The 25,728-nt window shown below is 39.5% G+C and overlaps 3 protein-coding genes across 10 annotated transcripts in view; 1 reads left to right on the top strand and 2 right to left on the bottom strand.

Annotated features, from left to right (window-relative positions):
- ifi35 (interferon-induced protein 35) overlaps positions 1–6,456 on the top strand; it is an 8,858-nt gene extending 2,402 nt beyond the window's left edge. Inside the window, exons 4-10 of the mRNA XM_046036292.1 lie at positions 1,414–1,572; positions 2,524–2,640; positions 2,721–2,865; positions 4,277–4,386; positions 4,491–4,674; positions 4,925–5,031; positions 5,165–6,456. Of these exons, the coding sequence (XP_045892248.1) occupies positions 1,414–1,572; positions 2,524–2,640; positions 2,721–2,865; positions 4,277–4,386; positions 4,491–4,674; positions 4,925–5,031; positions 5,165–5,362 (1,020 nt within the window). The 3' untranslated portion in view covers positions 5,363–6,456. The remainder of the gene's footprint in view (positions 1–1,413; positions 1,573–2,523; positions 2,641–2,720; positions 2,866–4,276; positions 4,387–4,490; positions 4,675–4,924; positions 5,032–5,164) is intronic.
- Positions 6,457–6,732: 276 nt separating this feature from the next.
- On the bottom strand, positions 6,733–18,156 carry bcat2 (branched chain amino-acid transaminase 2, mitochondrial). 6 transcript variants are annotated; one of them, XM_046036239.1, is made up of 12 exons: positions 18,001–18,156; positions 16,325–16,396; positions 16,035–16,055; positions 15,682–15,882; positions 15,316–15,426; positions 13,899–14,018; positions 13,533–13,696; positions 11,008–11,150; positions 10,745–10,830; positions 9,578–9,718; positions 8,868–8,942; positions 6,733–8,219 (listed from the first exon to the last, which is right to left on the bottom strand). In XM_046036239.1, exons 1-12 carry the CDS (start codon positions 18,016–18,018, stop codon positions 8,178–8,180), a joined length of 1,194 nt encoding a protein of 397 aa, XP_045892195.1. In that variant the 5' UTR covers positions 18,019–18,156; the 3' UTR covers positions 6,733–8,177. The 6 variants fall into 6 exon arrangements, with proteins under 6 accessions (XP_045892195.1, XP_045892205.1, XP_045892217.1 ...); XM_046036249.1 differs by lacking the exon at positions 18,001–18,156 and adding an exon at positions 17,800–17,829; XM_046036261.1 differs by lacking the exon at positions 16,035–16,055.
- Positions 18,157–18,513: 357 nt separating this feature from the next.
- On the bottom strand, positions 18,514–25,524 carry hsd17b14 (hydroxysteroid (17-beta) dehydrogenase 14). Of its 3 annotated transcripts, none has more exons than XM_046036311.1 (10): positions 25,312–25,524; positions 24,442–24,612; positions 24,315–24,353; positions 24,022–24,119; positions 23,562–23,628; positions 23,390–23,481; positions 22,412–22,516; positions 22,239–22,306; positions 20,739–20,835; positions 18,514–18,810 (listed from the first exon to the last, which is right to left on the bottom strand). In XM_046036311.1, exons 2-10 carry the CDS (start codon positions 24,521–24,523, stop codon positions 18,664–18,666), a joined length of 795 nt encoding a protein of 264 aa, XP_045892267.1. In that variant the 5' UTR covers positions 24,524–24,612; positions 25,312–25,524; the 3' UTR covers positions 18,514–18,663. The 3 variants fall into 3 exon arrangements, 2 of the variants coding, with proteins under 2 accessions (XP_045892267.1, XP_045892258.1); XR_006822676.1 differs by lacking the exon at positions 25,312–25,524 and adding an exon at positions 20,978–21,045 and having other exon boundaries at positions 18,676–18,810; positions 24,442–24,793; XM_046036302.1 differs by lacking the exon at positions 25,312–25,524 and having other exon boundaries at positions 24,442–24,778.
- Positions 25,525–25,728: the final 204 nt, after the last annotated feature.

Raw genomic sequence — 25,728 nt, 5'->3', positions numbered from 1 at the left:
CCTATTGGGTTTAGGCTATGGCTCCAAGAGACTTTTTTGTGCGTCTGGACAAGATACACGTACCACAGAAAATTCGTGCACGTAGGTGAAACGTGTGGCGGGGGCTGCTTCGTTAAAGGTCACTTCCTGTTGCCAGCAGGTGGCGCTATGACTGTGGGTGAATGTCGGCATGTACATGTGTTCAGGGCGGGACTCTCATCCTACATGTACACTTTGGTCCAGATGTGAGCATGTACACTGAAGTTACAACAACTTCCTGTTTCACGGCGAATCATCGACGCCACAGACACGCAAATAGCACAACTTTTCATCGTCAATGCCTTTAGAAGGCACAGCACAAATTTGACGTCGATCCGACTAAATCCCTAGGAGGAGTTTGTTAAAGTACGAATTGTGTAAATCATCCAAAAATGGCCGTAAAATTCAAAATGGCCGACTTCCTGTTGAGTTTAGGCTATGGGTTCTTGAGGCTTTTTTGTGCGTCTTGATATGATACATGTCCCCAGAAAATTTTGTGCATGTAGGTTGAACGTGAACGAGGAGCTAATTTTTTCCAATTTTCTAGGTGGCGCTAGCGAGTCATTTTTCCACGCCCATGCGCGAAACCCATAAAATACAAAATTTTTCACCAGTCCTGACATGTGTACAAAGTTTGGTGAGTTTTCGAGTATGCTCAGGTCCCCAAAATGGAGCTTACTTTGCACGAGAAAAAAAAAAAATAAAAAAAAAAATATATATATATATATAAAATCTTTACAAATTCAATAGGGACCTCGCATGGTCGTGCTCGGGCCCTAATCAAATGAAATATACAGTATGATATAAAAAATATAAAATGTACAGTATGTAAAAGATGCCACTTGCATATAGTGTGGACATAATGCAGGCATTTATTTAAATCGATGGAAAATATCTGTAGTTATATGGTTTTGAGGAACTCGTATGGAAAAACTCATCATCTTTGTAATTAAGTTTAAATTATGTCAAAATGACTCACTGAAAGGAAATCCTTGTACTATTTAACTTCTTTAACCTCATCAGAGCTGTTGTTCAGTCCTTCATTGCAATGTCAATGGGAGATAAAAGTTCTCACAGTTTCCAAAGATGCCAAAATTGTCATATTTGAAACTATGAGGAGAAAAATATGACACTTCAGTGCATTGAATTAAACTTATATTGTAAAGGAGAAACTTAAAAGTAAAACGCACTGGGTTTGTAGTAGCCTATTTAAATCAAATTGTAGATCCCAAAGTTTCCAAAGATGCTAAAACATGTCAGGCAGAGTTTGAGGAAATGTGTAAAAGGATCCACAGGAAGTCTTCTTTATTTTGTCTTGTTGTAGTTAAGTACATCAATTCCTTTTACGTGGGAGAAACAGGAAAGTGAAAGGAAACAAATCTTGTGTTTCCACAGACAAAATATGAACATCTGGTTGAGGAGCAGAAGGAATTGGCTGCATGCATAGACGACCGGCGGGACCTTACTAAGCAGTTTAAACAGCGCAGCGAGAAACTGACCCAGTCTCTGAAAGAGGAGGAGCGCTCCAACAAAGCACAGATTGAAAATGAGAAGGTATAGATCTTTTATTTAGAGTCCTCCTCCAATCAAAAATGTGTTTCATTATTGTTGCTATAATTGGATGTTTGGGCTTCACTGTGCAGAATCATGTATGTGAAGATTTGTGTTTTTATTACATAATTGTAGTAATACTTTCACTTTCACTAAGTTTAGTAACATAACCTCCTAAACTCAAAGCATCTCTGCATTTTACACTCTGTGTCTTAAACTTAAATATAAAAAATATTTGCATGGCAGAGAGTTAGATGAGAAGTTCAATACCACTCTCGTGTCTGTCCATTCAAAATTTAACGCTACATTCAGTAGCCGGTTAGCATAGCTTAGCATGAACACTAGAAACAGGGGCAAACAGCTAGCCTGGGAAGCAAATGTAACATCTTCTTGGCAAAAGCATGTCTCACAATGTCGAACTAATCCTATAAATTTACAAAGGTTTATAATTCAAGTGTGGAATTACCTGTTAACACATTAACATATGCAAAAATATCACAAACAGTTGTAAGGAAAACAAAATGTACGTTAAAGTGCCAAATGTTTACCATTCAAGAGTTGAATTGCCTCAGAGAGCATTTCGATAATTGCAGGATACAAAAACTCCACTGAAGCCAGAAGAAGAATCACAGAAATATGTTTAAAAGGACAAAAACATAGTTAATTCAGGTTAGAAATGTCTGAGACACTAGAAATGATCAATTCTTTAATATATAATGAATCAATATCACTCATCCTTGAACAGTTAAAAGGTGGTTATCCATTAAAAATTAAATATGGCGGGGTTAAAAGACAAAAGGCTTTATAAAAAAACAAAGATAAAAACAGAAGAAAATATAATAAGTACTATCAAAAGGCCTTTTTCAATTTAAACATGGGTACCACTGTTTAGACATAATGATAGGTTGCATTTCCTCTGTACTTTGTTGTATCTGAAGTTTTTCTGTCTTGCAGGCTCGGCTGGAATTGATAAAAGAGGAGGAGCGCGAACTGATGCTGGAGATCAAGAAAGTGGAGGCAGCCCTGGAGGAGGAAGAGGCCAGAAACAACCATCTGGAACAGCAGAATGAAGTGAGTTTATCTCACTCGACACGCCGCCGTCTGCAGTCATCTACGACATGTCCTGTAAACCTGTACCTTTTTGATTTCAGGTGTTCACTGCTGTACCAGAGAAGACGGTTGTGTTCATGGGCGAGACGGGAAAGGCAACCGACACACAAACATTTGAAATGAACCCACATATAGTTTACCCTATGGAAGGGGGGACGGCACTGGTTACATTTGAGGAAGAAGTAGGTGAGTTTGTCTGAGACACACAGATGGGCGATCTATCAGGAAGCGGCCAGCAGTGTGTTCTCATTCATCTGTAGGTGTTAGAGGTGAATCTGGTTTTTTTTGTGGTGTTTTTAAACCAAGGCACTAGTTCTTCTCAGTCACAATTTCAAGCTAGAAAATGTGTAATTAAATTTGGCTATAAAGCAGTTATCTACTATGGTTACCGTCTTAATCACCAGAACTGGAATTGCATGATGGGGCACTTTAATTTAAAAACCGATGGACCAGTCTGATATTTTCTCTTTGAATACTGATCCTAAAGACTTGCAGATACAGAGCACCAATCCAAAACCTGGCATATAGTAATACATACATAAGGTTGTGGCACTAAATATTTAGCTTAATGATGATTGGTCACATCAGCATTGGCAGCATGACAATCCAGTTGACCGAATCAATGACAGTAGATAGATGGAGTATTTTATTAATCTAAATGGGAAATTGCAGCAGAAGACACAGGACACAAGAGGTAGATAAGAAAACCTAAATAATTAAAATCTTAAGTAGAAACTATACTCTTATATATTACCAATCAATGTTCTGTGGTGCAAGTCAAATACATTCTGTATATTGTCTTGTATTTATTTTTTTGATTGAAATGACATGCTGCTTCATTAGAGTGAATCTGTATGTACCTACAGTTATGTATAGGTATGTAAAATACAGGTAAGTATATTACAGAGATCAACAGTAAGATAAACAGTAATAAAACCAAACAAAAACATCACAGCTATGGTTACATGTTATAATGTTATCTAGGTTACAATTTGAAAGTGGTCAGTTAACATTATTGGGTGTAGAGGACAGAGATAAACAGATGCACATCTGTTCTGGTCCAAAGTTAAAACATTGATAATGAACAGATATTACATGTGTGAATGTAGCTCTGCCTGTATGGTCATATTAAGCCACTAGGGGGCCTCAAAGAGCTGTGTGTCCTCTATTGATCCCCATCTCATCATTAAGGAACACCAAATCACAGTGCACACACTAGATCACATAACAGCTCTATTATATTTAAACCTAACCAGTACTTCTAAGCTGGAACACCTGTCCCCAGGCGTGCTGTGTGCCGGCGGTTTGTTTATTTAAGAAGAGTTGCCGTATACACACAATTTAAACTTTACTGTGAGTTTTTCTTATATTACAGCAACACATGACTGGATGTTATCATTGTAATATACCACAGTCTGTTCATTCATGTTTTGCTGTTGTTCTCCATGTTGGTTATAAATAGTTTTCTGCTTGAACAGGAAAACAGCTTTTTCCAACATGCTTTTCTGTGCAAGTTACTCTAAAATATCTGAGTGGGAAATGTTTTCTTATGCCCGACCGGTAGTGCTGAATAACTCTGTGTTCCCTCTGTCCTCAGTGGCCAAGAAGATCCTGACCATGAAGAAGCACCATGTGAATCTGTCAGAGGACTGCATCATCACCGTGGAGGCCAGACCAGTTCAGCTGATGGTGCCCAACTTGGTGGAGGTACAACAAAGAGACTGAATGTGTCAAATCTGAATTTTCTTACCCTCCTTGTGTCTGATCAGTATTAATTTCCTGTGATTAATCTCTGCCTCTCTGTCCTGCAGATTGACTCAGAGGTGTGTCCTCAGCGCATTTTAATCTCCAACCTGCCTAAGATGGACTTTGACATTCTGCTGAGCAAGCTGGAGATCCATTTCTCTAAGAGAAAAAATGGCGGCGGCGAGGTGGAGGACTGTGAATTGCTCCCTGACTCTGGGACTGTGGTTCTCACCTTTGTGGAGAATAAATGTGAGCAAGCTCCGTTCTTAATGTCTTACAGAGATTATAATAAAGTCAAATTACAAATGATTATTAGGTAATTATTCAGAACATTGTAGACTATAGCTGATGGGAACAAACAAACAAAATATGAATCCACAAATACTAGTATTATAATGCACACGTTGTAGGCTAAGCACTTGAAAGGGAACTAAAGTTTTTAGACAGCGGAATGTTTTCCACCACTGTTTTGATCTGATGAAACGCTTTCTACCATCAGTTGCCAGAGGTTTGACAGAAAAGGAGTATCATGAAGTGCAGCTACAAGAAAAGAAGCACACAGTGAGGGTGACTCCTTTTCTGAACGGAAAGATTACAAACTTACGGGTAAGCATTTGTTAGGGAGACCACGGTACACAGGAGAAAATAAGCTCTTCTATGATGTTCTGTTGTTGAATTATAATAGTATTTTTTTAGAGGATAAAGTGCACAACTTCTGTCCATTTTGTTTACCCTCCAGACCAAGATGTCGGTGTGTCCTCGGACGGTGCTGCTGACGGGAATCCCTGCCGTCATGGAGCGAGAGACTCTGCAGGATCTGCTGGAAATCCACTTCCAGAAAAGCAGCAATGGTGGAGGAGAGATCGAAGCCCTCCTCTTCAACCCCCTGGGGCAGCACACCTCGGCACTGTTTGAGGGGGTCTCCCAAAACGGATAGGAGAAGTAAGCTCTATGCTCCCAAAAAAAACCTGGATGAGATCACCTACAAGATTTAAGGACGTGATCCACCCAGCTACAAAATCTGTTTTATTCTTATATTTTGTTACCTTTTGTCAGTATAATTCAGCACAAAGCTATGAACTTAATGTTTTGGGACGTTTTATTTTCTAGAAGAAAACCTCTGATGCCCATCATTACTGTTGATCAATTCTGAGAATCATGCTATATTCATAGATGTATAAAGTATTTAACCTGGGTATTTTCTGTGTAGCTATTTAAAAATATAAATCATTAGCATCAACGGCAACAAATAGTGTGTAATTACAATAATGCATTAAGTTCGATAATCAAGTATCTGTTATTTGGGCCTGTAAATCCTTGACAAAACTGTTTCCAATTGTAAAATATAAAAATGTAAATGTCTGCTGTAACACATTACTTTGTTTATTTTGGCTCAGTTAAATTGGTGCAAAATAATTAAATGAAACATGTTTTATTTTATACAGCAATCTTGGGAATAGTTTGACATTTTGGGAAATGGTTTATTTACTTTCTCATGGAGAGTTCAGTCGGTTCAATACACTGAGACTACAGCTAGCAGCAGGTTAGCTTAGCACAAATGGAAAGAGGTTAACGGCTAGTTCTGTTCAAAGGGTAACAAAATCATCTTTACAGCACCTCTAAAGCTCACTGAATCACACGTAATATATAATTTGTTTAAGGATCATTTCTTGGCTGGACGTTGAGTCTTCAGAAGGGCACAGTGCCCTACCAACAAATATTGCAGTGCAAAGCCTAGTCTTGCCATAGACTAGAGGGTGAATGTGCATATCCCAAAATGTCAAACTGTTCCTTTTTAGAGGTCAACATAGTCTTGAAAGATTTTAATTTGAGATAAAAATCCAAATTTTGCAAATAAATATACTGCTGAGGTTTTTTAAAGTAGGAGACGGGCCTCCGCGGGGGGGCACCAAACAGTTTCAGGGAAGGCTAAATGAATTGATGTGAAAAAATATTAGATCAAAAGTTATTAAAAGGAGATCACATAGAAGTCTAAATGTGTGTGATTTGATTAAAGGGATAGTTCATAAACATTGTTGTTGGGCATTTTTATTGACTCCCTGAGTCAGAAAGGCCATAGGATGGACCTTTTTTTATGCATTTGCTGTTGACTGAAGTGAGGTCAAACAGAAATATTATCCTATCGTGGCTCAATTGTTGATTGTCTGTGGGATCAAATAACATAATTTGATCCCATAGGCATCCAGGACTAAGGAAGTAAACCAAGGGAGGGTGGGGAGGCGCATTTTCCCAAACTAGTGTAAATTAAAGTGCCTCGTAAGCAAGTAAAAGAAGAGACAACCCAGATAAGCTTTACTGATCTTTTGTTTATTGTGTCTTGGAAAGGTAACAGCACACTCTAAAATAAAACCCTAAACTGACATTACTTAAAGAATCCAGCCTCGTCCCCTAGTGCACAAATTGGGAAAAACAAAACCGCAGCTGAAGATGCACAGAAGGACAAGCTGACAGAGGTTAGGCACTTACACAGAGAGTAAGAACAAAAATACATTTAAAGGGAGTAAAAAGGAGGACATGAAGCTGAGAATACAGAAAAACAGCCACAGTCAAGTACTTTGGAAGACCTTCTACCGAATTTCACATCAAAACAAGGACAAATATAATTTAAAGACCTCTAAACAACAACACTAGTTGTTACTATACATTGTCTTAATGATTACACACAGACTAGTGCAGGAGTAACTGCGAGCATTGATCAGTCCTCTTCTAGAGCGTGTAGGCCTTCGGTCGTCCTACCATTTGTGCGTGCTGAAGTTCACTTCACACCTCGCCTTTTTTAATCTCAATCTTTAGTTCTTGTGTTGTGCTATTCTTAACAAACAAAACCAACATAAAAGCCGCTCATGTTTCCTCTCTGAAAGAGGAGTCAGGCTCAGATACATATCTGACATTGAAACAAGGTCTGTGCAAACTCTGGTGTCAAAGTGACATGGCCCCATAAAAGCTACGGCAGTACTCGGATCATCATGTACACGACAGTAACAACACATATCCTATGATGTGCTTTTACAGGTACCTTTAACACGTAACCGTTAAAGATTTTGCAGAAAACACCACTGGTTGTTGCTAGTAGTACATGTTATTGTTAATACAATTTTTTATCTGTTGTGAAATACATTTCAATACATTTGTTGAGAAACAGTAATTCAGAAATGCATTCTGCCCAGAGGTTAACTGTCTAATTTATCTGTTAAGTCCTACACACCAAATACGTAGCTGCTTTAGTATTGCAAATATTTCATATCAGTTTGTTAATACCAGAATGAAATTGTTGATGAAAATTAATGATTGTGCTATCAACTACGAGTGTTGTCCTCACAGGGAAGGAACGACAAACACTTGATTGGAGAATTTACCCGATTAGAGATTTGAATGCACTCATGCTGGTCAAGTAGAAATCACCACCAGGCACATCTCATCTTTATATTTTGATCAATTTGTATCATCTGGCTGGTTGCTTGCTTCCCCCGCCACTTACAGTGACAACTGTACTTCCTGCTTTGTAGTACATACCTCAAGGTTAAGGATTGTGTCAAGTCAAAACATTGCATATCATTGTTAATATTGCCGTCCAAAGCGAGCAGTTTTACATTCCAACCCCCAACCAACCTGTCTGCTCGGTTGGTAACAAAGCAGGAGTGCATTAGTGGCTTGAGATGGGGGCCGCTGGTCTTCCAAAGTGAAATAATGGGACTAACTGTTGATGCAACTGGCATGTGCAATATGGCCGTTTAAACAACCAACGGTGTCCACTCACTTGGTTTGCGTCCGTACTGGGTGGAGCAAAGGGAACAAGAATGAAAAGGATGGAGATGAAAGGAAAACAAATTATTATAAATATTATTTTCTATTTGTTGCTTTTGTGAATGTAAAAGTTAAAGCTGCACTATCAGAACCTGCCATATAAAAGTTGAAGTAGGAGCTACAGATGCAGCAAATGACATCAGTCTACTGGGTCATTTGATCTAGAGCTGAAATGACTTGTTGATAAACCAAATTGTCAATTGGCAGAAAAATAATTTGCAACTATCTGGAAGGTAGAATAATAATTTTATTGTTATGTTATTTATTGATGTTATTTTTCAATGAAATTTCACAAACTAAACAAATAATTTAAACAAATATTTGGCAGATTAATTGACAATAGTCACTGAATGCTGAACTCAAACTGTGATATATATGTCCTAAACAATGGCGAGAAAGTTTAGACTCATTCTCTCATATGCTTTTGGTTTTCTTTAGTGTACAAGGTGTTAATTTTTGGCCAAGTTAAAAAACAGAAGACAGATATTTCTGGATATCAGTCCCCTTCTGCTGCTACTTGGAGTTGCCAAGATGCAGGTCTGCCAGTAGCAGCTTAAAGAAGCTGTAACACACTGTACTGGGAGGATAAAAGGCACTTTTAACTTCAGTGCCCTTACCTGAATATCAGTAAGCTCTTTGTGGAACCTCTTTGCCAGATCCGGACCATTCTGCATCGTTGGGATCTGGTATGTCTGAGAGAGAAAGAGAGAGGCCAACACTGGCATTACACTTCAGCCCATACTTTTACCCAGAGAGATATACAATCAATACCTTTACACGCACGCATAAAGTGAACATTGTGTAAAAGAGAAACCTTGTTACTATAATCAAGGTAGGGGATTAGAGAAACCTGAATTCTGCTATGTATTTAAAGCTAACCAGGTTTCTAATCAGCTTTTTACAAGCACACATGTACATGGCAAAAGACGGCAGACAGGAAAATTAACAGCTGGATAAAAGAAGAGATTACACAAAGCATTCTCGTATCCAACAGTAGTCCCAGAACATTTGACTACTTATTAAATTCAGACACTTTCCTGCTGTAAGGAAACACTGATCACTAGTACAGTTAAAATAATATACAGTGCATTTTTATGGTGAATGTGTTCTCCGATTAACCCACCTAACCTGGTTTCTCTGAGTAATCTGTTAGTTAAATGCATGCATGTTAATGCATAAATGCATTAAACGCTCTCAATGAGTCCTACAGTAGAAAGAGAAAATAATAACAGCCATTAGAGAGGAAAAACACACCTTCAAATCAAAAGAAGTAAAGCTCACCCAAACCAATTATTGAGAAACATACACAAAAAAGGTGAAGTCATACCTTCCCTTTGTAGAGGAGGCTGCCAACAGGACAGACGACACAGGCTGTCCCGGATCCAAACATCTCCAGGATCCTCCCAGCATCCAGAGCTCTCAGCAGTTCCTTCATGCCCATTGTGCGCTCGGTCACCTTAAAGTCACCCTGACAGACACACAAACCAATGAGCATCAAGGTTTGATGAAAGATCTACTGCAGTGGTTTCTTACCTTTTGGGCTTGTGACCCCCAAAAGAAAGATCTGTGTGCCACCCTCATCGCTGGTAGAATAGGTCAGTGGGTTGGTGAGCAGTTTTATTTGAATAATTTTTAAAGCTGTGAAAATGTGAAATTATCAAATAACTCACAAGTTATTTAATAATTTTAACACTTAAAGAGGTGGTATTTTCAGGTTCAAAATCTTATTTAGGGGTTGTACCAGAACAGGTTTATATGGTTTCATTTTTAAAAGACACTCAACATCGGATTTTACATAGAACTACCAGTTTTCTCCCAAAAAGTTAATATACAGCCTATTACAATATACATTTCAACATTTAATGTGTAAATACACATGTAGAAAGAAAAAAGCTTTTAATAAATGTTTTAAAAGTGCGTGAATAAATCCAAAATTACCCTTAAAGAAGGCGGGTCAGTGCGCTTGTGTAGGCGTAGCGAGCGCACTTGTGTGCGTGTAGCCTTGCAGTCTATGATGTAGCCTAGTGGGAGAGAGACGGAGCCCCAGCCTCACCGCCGTTGTGCTGAGTTGTCCGCACCTCGCGGGACATTCGGACCATTTACCACCATTGATAAACCACACAAATATTATAGTGTTTTTAAATAGTGCGTCACAGGGATGAAAGGGTCGCGGCTGGAATACAAACGAGCTGTTTTCAGTCAGTTCAGTTTTCTGTGGGAGATGGGAACTCCCTTTGGGCTGGACTTTGGGCTTTTTCACTTAGCAAACCGGTTACATGCGCAAAAAGGGTCAATAAAGAAGAGGGGAAAAAGCCAAAAAGCATAATACCACCTCTTCAATAGGAAGCCTCTTTTCAAATCAGACCACAGTATGTGAGCTGCTATGAAACTTTGAGTAACAGAATTTAGTATAAGTTAAATTTTCCCTCCTTATCATAAGCGACACTGTATGCTATTAAAATAATTGTTGAGTGTCTCCCTCTGGTTGTCTTACCCAGCCTCTGGCTAGGTCCAGCAGAGCCTGTCTGGTGACTCCTGGGAGTATGATGCCATCCAGAGGTGGGGTCACCAACTCTCTCTCTGCAGACACAAACAAACACAACCAGTTTTAGCTCAGTTAAAGTAACAAGGTGATTAAATATTTCTAACAGGAGCTGTAGTAGATAGAACATGTGAAAAGAAAATATGAAATAAATAAAAGGAACATATTTTAGCTTATCACAAAGACTTTTAAAGAAAGACAGAAAAGAATCTGACCTCCTTTCTCATTGGTCCAGTAGATGAAGAGGTTCATGGTGCCGACCTCTGTGATCTCCTCCTGCTCGCCATACAGCCACAGGACCTGCTGACAGCCCTTCTTTATCGCCTCGTTCTGCACTGCTATCGTAGGACCGTAGTTGCTGAAGAGAGGAGCGAGAGGGAGTTAAAATAAACAGAGACAGGCACAAACATGCAACAGTGTCAAGAGAGCAGCTGGGGGGGAAAAGGGATGACAAATAGATGTCAAGTTAGAGAAATCATTTTGGTGTTTGCTGCTAAAGTATAGCTGAACACTAAAATAAGGTGGGGAATAAAGTAGAATTATAAATGGTGAAATAAGAAATAACCTACTAGAAATATACCCGCTGCACGCTAGAAACACTGTTATGTAGAGGCAGTGGCATTTTAGTGTTACTTACAAGGACATGAACGGAGACAGAGGAGGTTATTTTATGCCTTATGAAGCACCCACAGACGGGCTAGGATCCTGGTGATAAATGTTACTAGTGTGAACAACAGATGACTCGATGGAAACATTTAAGTTATTTCTTGTTATCGCAATACTACACTGTATGTCCTTGAACAAATAAAAAAAAAAGTCAGGCATTTTGTACACAGTTCTTTGATAGGTTTACCCTTTTCCCATAAACAAAAGAACTTCCTCAGAAACATGCAGTACTACCATGATTTCTGAAAACAATATATCCTTGTGGCTGCAAGGTTTCAATAAACTATGCAACTCACAGTGAAGACTCAAGGTATAGGTCATACTTGGCTTGGAAAACCTTTTATATGGGGGTGTCACAGCGTTTAAGCTCTGCTAATCGATTTTTAGCCACTAGTGTCGCAGAGGAGCTTCACAACAAGCTGCCAGTAACACTGTGACATATTGTCGCCTTGAAAAGTTGTTCTGGCCAACATGCATTAAAATGCCTATGAGTATCATATCCTAGTGGAGTTGAAATTAGTCCTTTATAGACCCACAAGTTCCTCTTTGGCTTCCAGACATTTGACCTTCATGTAGCCGGGCTATCGACTGCACTGTGAAAAAGCAAAGCTGTACAAAAATGCCACTATGTTTGTGGTTTTTTTTTTTTTTTTTAGCTGTAAAATGTCCCACTCAGTGCATTTCTTCTTTAAGCCTAATTTCAGGGACCCTTATTAAACAATATTTTTTATGCATTTAGGTTTCAAAAACACAAATATTGTGTGATATATCAATAACATTATTTATATTTTCACATCTCAAATGTTGATATTAGAGTCTATTTATGGGCTGATTTTAGCTTATTGCAAATATCAACAGAACCAGTGCAGGAATTTTTGGAATTGAAAAACAAAAATTATCTGCCAATTTATAGCTATCAAATTTTTTAAACCTTAAAATGTGTCAGTATTTCAAAGATCCATTATCAGTTGCCTTGTCTCACCAGTCAGTCACAAGCTTTGGTTCTGGGTTTGTCAGAGCTTGTTGGCTGACAAGAGCTACCAGCTGCTGCTCAAACATGGTTGGTGAGTAGCCTGAACCAAACATTAAACGTCCTGTGATACCAAAAGAAATCAGCTAAAAGACAGTAACCTATAGGGAACTAATTTAATTTGATGTAGTTTTGTGTGAGCCTTTCACACACACAAACACACATTTAATAAACGTGATAACACAGCAGTGACATACAGAGTGACTACACTGAAATATCTACCATTGAGTCCCCTCGCTTGTACTAAATCAGGCAGCAGAGGGAGCAGATTTTAGTGAGTCGAGTGTGTTTTCAGTGGTGTTATGTAATCACACTGCAGCTGAGCAGGTGGTACTTTAGTATACCAGACTCATGTGGAGGCAGGCCTCTGGTTACAGGCTGTGTGGAATGAGTGGAGATTACAAGGGCACTGACAGTATCAGCAGTGACTTCAATCTGTGGAAAAGGGATTTTTTTTTAAGCAAGAGAAAAAGTGTCTCCTGCTGTAAAAAACCTCTCCACCTCCTGGGAAATCAGCTCAGGCCTTTCTTATGGACGACATATACAGCGTTAACTGATGACAGCAATAACCTGCACTTCTCCTGCTATGACTAGACAAAATGTCTGTCTTGAAAAAGGTTTACTGTGTCATTGCACTGATTTGACCCCAACGCCCGCCAGCTCTGTGGCTGCCTTTCCAGGCTTCATCAGCCAAGTGGAAAACCCAAATAGCTGTCCAGATCCACTGCTGAATAAAAACACAGCTGCAGGACTTATATTTGTGCATGAAACGACAGATACTCTTACATAGCAATTTAAGGACATCATTTCTGGTAAAAATCAGAACTCACGAACGTGCACCTGCTACAGATGAAAGTCATCAGGCTGGAACAAAGAGGGATTGGTGAATCTGACTTGGAACACTAACAAGCGTACAAGTAAACCTCAAGGAAAATTTTGTTTAGGATAAGAATACCATTAAGTTTTCCACGTGACTTGCTTTTAATCTTACGGGGAAGTTTACCTAATAAAGCAAATTGTACTTGTACCGGACTCCAAACTCACCCTCCCATCTTATATGCCCCGACGCCTCCTTTCCAAGCCCTGACATATGAAGGGTCCGCCATCAGAGAAACAGGGTTGAAGGACCCTGTGGCAAAGTAAGGTCCCACTGGTCCGATGATGACAAAGATCATAGCTTTTCCTGCTCGAGACACGCCAAGGGATGGCTGGAGGAAAGACAAGATGAGAGGAAGACAGGTTATCGGGACCAGGAAGTCACTTGGTTCAACAGTAATGACAGTATGCTGGATTGTATTCCAACCACATTTAGCACCAGCTGGTTTAATCACTTCTGCTGAGATGGGAACCTGCAAAGGCCACATGGAGCCCAGTTAAACTGCAGAACGGATGGAATTAGCTTCTTTGCACCTCAGTTCCTATGAAGGTGGGTCTGATGTAGAGGCTAGCATTCTGGGAGTAGGGAACCCACTCCTGGTCAATCTCCACCAGCTTCCTGATACACTCCAGCAGTTCACCTTTATCAAACAACTACAAAGAAAACAGACAAGTGCATTAACATTCAACTAACTGCTCTTCTTCATTGCTCCACCTTTTGCACTCTCTTCACTTCTTAAGAAATTGTCACGAAACAAAACAGACTCTTCATCACAGTTGGCTCTTTCTCGTGTGATATGAGACTTGTGTCTTATGTTTTTATTTTTCAATTCTATTTTTTATCTGTGTAAAAAATAAGTGTTTAAGTGCCTTAAAAACTGTTATTTTCATCTAAAACTGAACGTAACCATGCACACCAAAGACTTTGATCTAAAACTATGGATATTATTAAAGAGTAAAGAAATGATCATGCGATACTTAAAGAAGGTTGTTTGCTTGTATCTTACCTTAAAGTGAGATTGTGTTACATTTGAGAGAAGAAATAACATTTTATTCTATATTCTAAATATTATTCCTCTTGCAAAGTAAAAGTTTAAATACACAGTACCATTAAATAAACACAGTCCTCATTTCAGTACACTGACGAAGGTTTTGCCCTTATAGCCATGGTCTGGTATGACCAAGTGGCTAACGTTTGCAAACTTTGTCTAAGACATTGCTGGGCAACCGTCATTAGTGAGACTTTAAGTTTTTGTTACTTGTGCTACTGTAATACGTTTTAGCATGCCACAGACTTTAATGCTTTTATCACAAAAAAAGCTAATATTTTATCTGGGACATGTGTAACAGTAGCACGAGCAAAGAAGATAAAAATGTGAGCAAACTAATTCTGTAATGTCAACTACACAACTTTATCTATCTAAAGTTTGCATGAACATTAGCCACCATAAGCAACTGGTCATACTACACCAAGCAGGCATTGAGTTGAGCAAGAGTGTGTGTTTCTTACTCATTAATAAAAAAAATTATTTGCTAGAGGAATAAAGTTTTACTTCTTCTTTTAAAGAAGACACCTGTCAATCAGGTTATAGGCCAGGCAATGTCTTTTAAGCGTTCATTTTTTCCAGTAAGTACATTTTATTTTAAGCCTGTTTTTCGCTGTCCAAAATTTGCATCCCAATTAATAATGGGATTATAATTATTAAGTGGAATTACAGATGCACCTTACTAACCAGGGTAGCTAGCTCCAATCTCTGGTGGACACTTCTAGTTTCAAAAAACCAAGATGGCATCGGCCAAAATGCTAAAACACACGGTGGCTACGTCCACTTCTTTGAAACAGTCTATGGCTTCAACTCAAACATAGTTTAGGGGCCTACATAAACAGCTGGACACTAGCAAGAAACCTCACTGAGGGTTTCTAAAGGGACGAGGTGGGGTACAAACTCACAGGAAGGCAGCTCCTTTCAGCGCTTCGATGCATCCTCTCCATGTTCAGCATGGGTCTGAACAGACGGATGTGGTTGTCGACTCCACGGAACGCCTTCATGCCTTCAAACAGCTGGAGAGACGACAGACACACAACACTGTAAGGTTTAATCTCCAGCTCATATCATTCGGGTGCAAACAGTGTGGTAAACCTGCAAAGAAAGTGTCATTGCCTAAATTTATTTATTTAAAAGGCCAAATTTCCAAATATCAGCTATTAGCATTTTTTATAAAATAATTGTTGTATATTGCTGTTATCAGTTAAACGACAGCGGCAGCTGTGAAAACATCAGGAACAACAGAGATCTGGTTTATGCCCTCTACTCACCTCTATGGAGTAGTGCAGGGCAGAGGTGGCAGGGTGCAGCGACAGGTTCTGGAAAGGTTTGATTTGAGGGTCCTCCCAGCCGTCCTTCTCCGACCAGTTGATGGTCAACATGTGGTCGGAGAAGTGTTTGCCAAACACCAGGGTGGAGGGGTCGGGCTTTGGCTTGCATGCTGCGCTGCGTTCGATAACAAGATCTGATGCCTAAAATGGAGATGGACAAGCGAGCCCGAGACAGGCGGAGACAAAGAAGTAGACAGGACAAGAGCAGAGCAGGCGACGAATACAGTGATTGTTTTAAAATCGTAGTTATTGACAAAGCATGCTTTAAAAGGATAATTAGTTGAGTATTACACAGAGTCAGTCGAGGCGCTGAACTATCTGGTCAATAACACACAATTAATCAAGTTCAATTAAATTGATTTAGGTAATTACAACAGGCAGGCAGTGAGGAAAAGACAGGAGGGGGGAAGAAACTTTAAATTCTAGGCAAGTTGTACAAGTAGAAGAGACAAATCACTCTTTTGAGAAATGTCAACTCCTCCTTCCCAAAAAACGCCTGGGGCTCTGTGACATGTACAGGCAGGATGGAGATGATGCAGGCGTTACCTGGTGAGAAAGAAAGTTTTAAAGTTTTCCTCATTACCTTAAAGGAGCTGGCAAACCGCAGGGACCCAAAAGAAAAGGGAAGGGCTTGAATCAGCCGTCCGTGGAGTGCCTACAAATGAAACATGACAAGGTCTCAGTGGCAGTTTTCTCTATACAGTGCTAGTATGAGTGTAAATGTTTTAACAGACAACTTTCTGCAATAATAAGAAACATCTTCTTTCCAGGTGACAGGGCACCATCATAGGCACCATGTCTGACATTGTGCATTTGTGGGTGTGTGTGACAATGCACCAATCATTTTGCTTTCAGTATGTATGTATGTAGCTCATGTCTGTAGGAGACAGCAGGTGCCAAGTGCTGTGCTTAGAATCAGGCACATATGCAGGCTACTCTTCATAATGAGGACTGCAAAGTGAAAAACCAGTTCTGCAAGGATCTTATGGGGGTGATCAGGAAAGGGCTGAGTAAAAAAAACATTTGTTTGAATAGCATAAACACCTAATAAGCCATCAACATTAGTGGACTGCTGTTAAAAAAAAAGTGTGCCACAAGTTAAATTAGCTAAATCTAATAAAGCAAGTTCAGGCCACTTGTTTTACTCGCTTTCTAGTTCATGGCATTCTTCCTGACAGTATGCCATGAATATCCATTTCTGTTTAATTTGTATATAGCTTAACTGTCCAGGCAGTAATTGTTTGTAAAACAGGCAGTGCTTTTGGCAACGCTGACAGTTGAAAGTAGCCACATGTCAGGCAGTGGTCTAGAGAGTAACTGATGCTTCAGTGATCCCTCCAAGTTGTATGGCGAGTCCCTGTGTGCACTTTGTTGAATGGATGATGCAAATGTTTTACCTTTATTGCAAGTAGTATGCGTGGCAGTATATTTTTTGTTGTGACGTTTATGACATGCACGTATAAATCTGACGCATTGAGTCTGATCATGTTCTGTTTATTTGCACCCAGTCTGGAATTAAATAGAGTTAGCTAATGCTAGTTAGCATGTGCCTAGTTTTAACATCAAACTGAGCCAGCAACATATTTAATTACAAATGCGAAGTATAAGCATAATGAGGTTAACATAATGTACATATATACACGTGGCATATTCTGCAGATATGCATGTTAGGCCACCTGAAGAGATGTGTCCGCCTTCTAGCCTCACGCCAGACTCTGTTTAAAAATCTGACAATTCAATGAAAACTCTCTTATAGAGTCGCTTATAAACTACATGTAAGCAAACTCGTGACTATTCCAGTATCAATAGGCCATATTTTTCAATTCGGCATACAGATAATCTAACGTTACTAATGTTATCACCCAAGTGGTTACTAAGGTAACTTACCTACAACCATCCACCAAAAACTGCAGAATTTGATAAGATGTGTAAATATAGGTGACGGACATTTCTGCCGAATTTGTTATAGGACCTTTAAGATTTATAATAGGCCTTGAGTCGTGTTTTACGACGTGTTAATTTCTGCAGATAAGCAAGGCCATTTTGTAGTTTAATTACCTTCCTGTGCAGCATTGTTTTGCCACCCTCGGTGCTGGTGGGACAGACACATCAGCCCGCGTCAACCAGTTAAAAGACTTGTTATCTTTCTCGGCCATTATCCGCAGCATTATCTTTTATTATTCGAGTAAATGATTTACCCACACAGTCTACGCAAACACATTAAAAACACACTACACAGACATCGGTCGATGAACTCACCGTCCGTAGGGCTGCCATCTCCCTTGCGTAATCTGAACGAGATTATCTGTTCGTGTGGAAACAACCTCAGCTCCAACTCAACTTGAGTTCCGTTTTCAAATGTTTAGCTGAGGTCAAGTAAGAAACCTCCCACACTTAAAATGCCCTTCAGAGATATTAGTCCTTTAGCAGAAACACTTATCTACTTTATAAACCCTTTAAACCGGTTTGTGATTGTGTTAATAATGTATCGATCACCTGAACTGGTCTGTAAAATGACAGCAGAATATGAGTGGAGAAAAAAATAATCAATTTAATATTATAGTCTTGTAGTTGTAGTGACCAGTAACATTAAGTCACATTCAGAAGTCATTGAAGGAGTGACAAAAGCCTAACATCCGATTGGCGGACACCACAGGAGGTTATTCGAGGTCAAAGAGATTGACGCTGATTGGTCAATGAGTGGGGAGTGTTGCAGGTCTTCTTACACAGTTTGAGGTGTCTTATTTCAGCCAGGCAATTTGCTCAACTAAATGAATGAAAATCCCCCCTTTATTAATAACCATTTAGTATTTTTCTTAGTAATGTCACCAGCACACTTAAACATAATGTATAATCTGCATTAAACACATTAATCTGTAAAAACAAGCTGTTCCACAGCCATGAGGAGACTGTGGAGGCCAGTCAGGATGGGATCTGACTCTTGAAGCCGTAGTTGAGTTCAGCTCCGCCGCTGAGCAGCAAGTCTATCCCAGTGCAGAAAGTAGCATCAGCCGCCAGATACAAGGCAGCCAGTCCACACTCAGTCTCAGTCCCCATCCGGCCCATCAGCTGTTTGAGAAGAAAACATTTCTCATTCTTGTTCAGTTTCCAGCACATTTTTTGTGGTTGCACCATTTAACTTCCTTGTGTTTAGTGTTTTGTACTTTATACTGTTGCACTGTTACTGCACTGTAAAAGGCAGTTGGGCTTTTAACAATTTGCCAAAATAAAGGAAGCATTTAATCATTTATTGGCTTATGCTCTTTTTTTCCAGGAAGTGACAAGTTCCTGAAAGTGTTTTACGCAAGACTCCATGCAAAAAACCTGCAGATTCAGTGATTTGAACACAGTCAACCCTCGGCAAAACTACCAACTGAGCTCCCTAATGACACGCTGGCTTAATATTGATTTTCATGTCATTATTGTAACCTGAATCGCTGGAAAAACTACAGCAAAGGAAAACATAATTATATTTAATGATTAATTCCTCTATTATTGTGTTGAAGGAACTGTAGGCTATGGAGTGAAACTATGGAGACCAGCTCCAGCTCATCAGCTCGACCTCCCCCACCTCAACAGGGGCATAGGACTCTCCACGACTGCCCTCCTCAGAGGTCCCTTCCTCCCCTATCACAGTGACAACTCTCTCCATCCTGGACAGAGATCTTGACCGCCTGTTCAAGAGGCAGAACCAGATTCTGTCTCTCTTTCTACCCTAAAGCACTTTGCTGATCAGCTGTCTCCGCTGTTCACAGACATCTTTAATACCTCACTGGACACATGCCACGTACAAGTCTGCTTCAAGCCCTCCACAATAACCCCCGTCCCCCAAATAAACAAGGACCAATGAACTTAATGATTACAGAGCCATCGCCTTGACCTTTGTGGCAATGAAGGCTTTTGAGCACCATGTGCTGTTCCACCTCAAATCTATCATTGACCTACTTCTGGACACCATGTAGTTCCCCCACAGAACCAAAAGGTCTGTAGTAAACATGGCCCTCCACTTCATCCTTCAGCATACTGAACCTCAAATTGCTCAAAATGGCTATGCCATGTGAGTGTGTGTATGATTGTTTTCTTTCTGATGTGAATGTGACTTGTGGGGTAAAGCGCTCTGAGTGGTAAGTAGACTAGAAAGGTGCTATACAAGTACAGTTAATTTACCATCAGGAACCTATGTCAGGATCCTGTTTGCGGATTTCAGCTCCGCCTTCAATAGTAGAATGCCAGCTCTGCTAAACAAGCTCACCCAGCTGAATGTGCATGAATCCACCTGCATGTGGATCACAGATTTCCTGTCTGACAGGAGGCAGCATGTGAGGCTGGGGAAACATGTCTCTGACTTTCGGACCATCAGCACCAATTCTGCATTCTTTCCCCTCTGCTCTTCTCCCTGTACACCAACAGCTGCACCTCCAGCAAAGCTCTTGAAGTTTGTGGATGACACCACCCTCACTGGGCTAATCTCTGGTGGGGATGAGTCTGAATACAGGTGGGAGATTAACCATCTGGTGGCATCGCTTCTGCTACTCTGGGCACCGTAAACACCCCTGGCCTCAAGTGGGAGCTGAACACCAAGGCAAATTCCTTGTATGTTGTTATATGTAACCTAAATGGCAATAACTCTGATTCCTTCTGATATCTCATAATGATTTACCTTTTTCAAGGGTAATTCTTAAGATCTGAGCAGCAGCAGGAAGCATCAGTGTTATGTGACAGACAGAGAACTTTCTTTAATATTATTATGCTGCATTTTATTTGCTCACCACTTATCTGTTCAATGCCACTGAACAACAAAGCCTTTAATATTGGACCTGGTGATAGGATTTATGTTTTACAAGAGTTCCCTCATTTATGTTTTGTGGATTAAAGTCTTCACTACCAGAGAGGAAATCTCACTATTGCTTAAGATGTACTGTCACATGACAGCACGCATATGACAAATAAACTATGTCTTTTTTTTTTTAACCTTTAGTTCCACTGTGTGAACTTGCCTGAGAATTTTCTCCCAGTTTAATGGCTGCTGCAGCATCTGGTGTGTGTCCAGCTAATTCTTCCCACAGAGGTGTCAGCACATTACCTGGAGAGATGCTACAAGACATGGCACGCAGTGTTACTGGACAAGAAAGGGTACTATTACATTTGTAGTCAGTTAAATATTTGCAGAAAGTGTTTGCTTTGCATAATTTATGTAACTGTAGTGTTAGAGCAGTGTTACTCCAGAAACACTTACATGGACATCGCCATGATGTGCCACCATGCTGAAAATAGACAAACGGCTCTACAGAAAGCTTTTCGTCCCTACATTGAATACATGCGAAGAAGAAGAAGTAACATTTGTAGTAGTAGTAGTAGTAGTAGTTGTCTGGCTTATTAAAAGTAAGAAAAGAAGAGAAATTTGGACAAGACACCACAAGTATTATTTAGCACAAGAATCGACAGAGCTCGTCGGCCACCGTAGCTTCTCCTGCACACGCTTTAATTTGTGCAAAACCACGTGTTGTATATACATATTTTGCAAAAATGTAATTTGTAATATGGTTATAAAGGTTAGTTTGCTGTCCATGTAGAGTGAACTAGACGTCTGTGTGTTGTTTATACGCTCTGATAATACTAATCCAACACATCTTTGTAGTAGCGTCCATGTTGATTCCACATTCTGACTTAAGAGCACATGAACACACACTGAAGTCAGAAGAACGACTTCACAATTCGGGAAAAGGGACCTCCGAGAAACAGGTGAATGAACCGTGAGCCGCTGGTTGCAATTCACAACCCTCACCACTAGATGCCACTAAAAGTTACACACTGAACCTTTAATTATCTCACGGCCACTCAGATTTATCTTGTGACCCTTTGGAGGGGCTCAACCGCTAGGTTGGGAACCACTAGACTAAACTGCCTATATAAAGTAGCAGTGTATATAAAGTAGTAAAAACTAGCTAACGGTATATAAAGAAGTTAAAACTAACTGTGTCCACACTAGTAAAAACTGCTGCTAGAACAGTAAAATACTATTTAGACATTGATGAATCAGTATTAACAATCTTATAGTGATATATAATAGATCAGTCCCAGGGGACATTTTACTGCATAATGAGTACTTTTACTTTTAATACTTTAGGTAAATTCTTTCAGTCATAGTTAAGTATTTGTTTTGGTTGCTTTTTTGATTACTGGTACTTTATCTTTAGTGAATAATCTGAATACTTATTTCACCACTGTTAACAAGTTAATAAAAATAAATAAAATATATCAACTATTTATTACAGTAATTCTTTGCCTTGACTTAAATAAATAAACAAACATAATAGTTACAGCACTACTACAGACCCTTTAAACATAGGGGTCATATAATGCCAAAAGGAAATTTCCCAGATAATGTAGCCTACAAGTAGTGAGAGTAAAATCAGTAATCTAAGCAAGGAGAAGGCTGAAGAAGAAACCAGACTGAACCATAGACCGGACTGAAGAGACAAACCAGTTTGTCTCACCAGTTGACTCGGACTCCGTAGCGACTCTCATCCACAGCCATTGCCTTTGTCATTGAGATTATCGCCCCCTTGTGGAGAAAACATCACATTACAGGACTACTTCTAAAGCTGGGATTGAAGGAATAATAATATAAATAATAAGTTGACACTTGTTGCCTGGAAGATTAACTCACCTTGGTGGCAACATACGGTGCAGCATCTTTCTGACCGATGGTGGCCACCAGACTGGAAACATTAATGATGTTTCCCTGACGCTGTCGCAGGTACGGCAACACATACTGAAGAGAGAGTGAGACATTCAATGACTTCAGAGATGCTTTATACATACAATATGTGTATACGAGTGAGTGACAGAGGTCAATGGAAGCAAAGAAAGGTCGTAATAATTTTAATTTTTATAAGCAACTGATAACAACACAAGTTTAATTTCCCCTGCCTAATAATTTTAAGCTTGCAATTTCAAAAACCTTACAAATTCAGATTTAAAATTTAAGAATTTCCAGTCACTCAACACATCTTCCTTGGATCATGTGACTGACAAAACTTCACCTTCTTCTTATCAATTCTATTCAGACCTGATTGGTTGTCCTTGGTTCCTGAATGTTCATGTATTGAATGTTTTTATCTTGAATTTTGGTTTCACTTATCCGGGTTAAGCAGCTGACATTTTGACAATGTGAATTTTTAGATCTAATAAAGGACCAATGTATTCTGAGCAATCTGAATAGATTTTTAACAATATTTAACATTTGAATTGTCTGAATCAGAATTTCTGAACCCTTAATAGTCAATACAATACATCCCATTTCTGAAAATTGCACAACTGGAAATTTAAAAGAGAGGAATTCACATCACATAAACTCAGACAGATGTTTTTCAAAGTAAAAGTACAGGGGTCCTGTAGCTTAGGGGTTACAGCAACAAGGTTTGGATCCAGGTTGGGAGTTGCATCTCTCTCATCCTGATTTCCCATCATCTCTCTGCTGTACAATTTCAAAAATTATTCAGTACAATAAGGTGTTTAGTTGCTTAAAAGAGTCAAATCCTTCTATGCCTTTATTTGCTTCCAGGGGTCAGCTTTTATGGGAGAAAGTTATTTGCCCATTATTAACCCATTTTAAGTGTCACACAACACAAGTTGGAAACATTACTTTAGAAGCCAGGAAGTAGCTGATGAGGTTCAGATTCAGCAGATCCCTAAACTCGTCTGCTGTGGTGTCATCAGTAGGTTTATGAGGTGGGTCTGAAGAGGGGAAACAAGACATGCATGTAGTGTGTACCACCAGAAGCATCTCCAAGCTCATCATCTGCTGTGAGACTCACGCCACCCTGCATTGTTGACCAGGCAGTCAATGTGTCCATAATGCTCCACTGTGACAGCAATCAGTCTCTGTGGAGACACAGTCACAACAGTTGCATTTCAACGAGGCGCAGGCCAGTGAAACCAGTTACCACCAAAGCAGCAGAAAGCACTTTGTCCAGGAAAGCAAACAGAAGCACAAGCAAACACAGAACTGGCCTGGAGTCGAGTCAAAGTTCTTTTACAACAACAGTAGTTTTACAACTGTTCTCAGTCTAGTGCAGCAGGCTGGACAGATACAAATCTTAAATAAGTTACTTTCATAATAAATAAATCTGGGTCTTTTGGCATTGAGGTAAAATCAAGGGATAAACAGGACATGTCAGATCTTATGATCATGACAAGACTGTCCATTTCATAAAGGAACTGTAAATCTATGTTCAACCAGACCAGTAAGTTGTAACACTAAAGATGCACTTTTACCTTGATGTCCTCTTCTTTGGAGACGTCACATGTGACAAATTTGCATGAGCCTGGCCCTGTTTTGTTTAGCTGTGCCTGGAGAGCTTCACCTACTGCACCTGTAATACATGTGGGATTATGGTGAAATATATAGCCTACTCCTGTACTTATAAGATGCATCTAGTGTACAATTTAAAGTCATATCAATCCAATACAACTAAGATAATAAGATAATATATCAATAGTGATACATTATCTTAATTAATACAGGATTTAATGAAGAAAAAAAGCTGAATAAAAACAATATTACTAACCTCCTCTTGCACAGAACACCACTTTAGCACCATTTTCCACTAAAAAAAAAAAGACGCAAAATATTCAGTGCGCCACTTCTTGCTCGATCATAAACAAATCCACATAATATAACGATCATTAACATACCAAACACTTTGACAATTCCTCTGCCAATCCCTTTGGATCCTCCGGTGACAATCACAACTTTGTCGTGGTAGCGGAGGGACATTTTGGCTGAGATGGTGATGATGATGATGATTTATCTGGTCGTAAAAACCCTGCAAATCCGCGCGGCTGTCAAACTGCGCTCCTGTTGCCCTGCAGGACACGAGGAATGATTAATGTTTGCACTTTCCTGGGTCTAATTCTTCACAGCACGTCTGTGTCTCATCCACTTTCTCAAATAAACCCCCGCGTTTATAAACGCAGTTTGTGTCTAAAGAGCAAAGTTCCTGAAAATCATGGGGTTTGCTCTGCTGCCTTCAGGCGCTATTGGAAATATTGGAAATCACAAAGCTCACATAAAACTGCCAGTAAAGGGGGGAACTGGAAAGTGGACATTTAGTCGCCAAATTGTGAACTTTATATGAAGAAAATTAAAGCCCTTTTAACATAACATGGTAAAATGACATAAAACCTTTATGACTGCTAAATAAAGACACCAGTTAGCAAGAGTCTACAGCCATGCTAGCACAGTGGTGATCTGAGCTAAAGGCTAAAGTCACCATGCTCCTCACAATGACAATGCAAACATGCTGATATCAGCAGGAATATTGTCACCTTATTTGCATCATGAACACAAAGTACAGCTGAGGATGATGGGAAAGTTTTGCAGATCTTTGAATTTAAAATTTTAACGAGATGATGGCGCTGGGAGGATCATTGAATTGATTACAATTCCTTCTGAGGGGAACATGAGTATTTTGTGCCAATCCATCCTGTAAATGTTGAGATATTTCACAGAATAGTAAGTGAAAACGTGTCACCCAAAGTCATTAGGATTAATCATCTACATACCATAACTCTCTGTGCAAAATCTTAGGCCAGTCCATCAAATAGTTGTTTAAGTGAATAACCGAACAACCGGCTGACCACCTGAGGATATTCCTAGAGCCATTTCAGCTTGCATGGCTAAAAATAAAACATCAAATAAAAGACTTGTGTTTTAAATTAGACACTGATTAGGCCGGACTAAGTTTAATAACAGCTTTATGTTACTTGACTTGTGTCCAATTTCTTGTTGATTTAATATGGGCTACTGTCAGTCAGTAATGGGAATTTACTCTGGGTTTTTGAAGGCACCATTTGAGAAGTTCTTGTGTCATAAAATCTTGTTATGGGAATTGTAGTTTTATGTCAGGCAGACACAGGGCCACACAGAAATGCCTGAGTGTAGACTTCATAATCGTGTCTAAAATAACCACAGACAGATTT

Source organism: Micropterus dolomieu, linkage group LG02, assembly GCF_021292245.1.
Source record: "Micropterus dolomieu isolate WLL.071019.BEF.003 ecotype Adirondacks linkage group LG02, ASM2129224v1, whole genome shotgun sequence".
In the NCBI taxonomy this organism is placed as follows: Eukaryota; Metazoa; Chordata; class Actinopteri; order Centrarchiformes; family Centrarchidae; genus Micropterus; species Micropterus dolomieu.
Note: the sequence above shows the minus strand (reverse complement) of the source record. Positions and strands in the feature narration are given on the sequence as shown.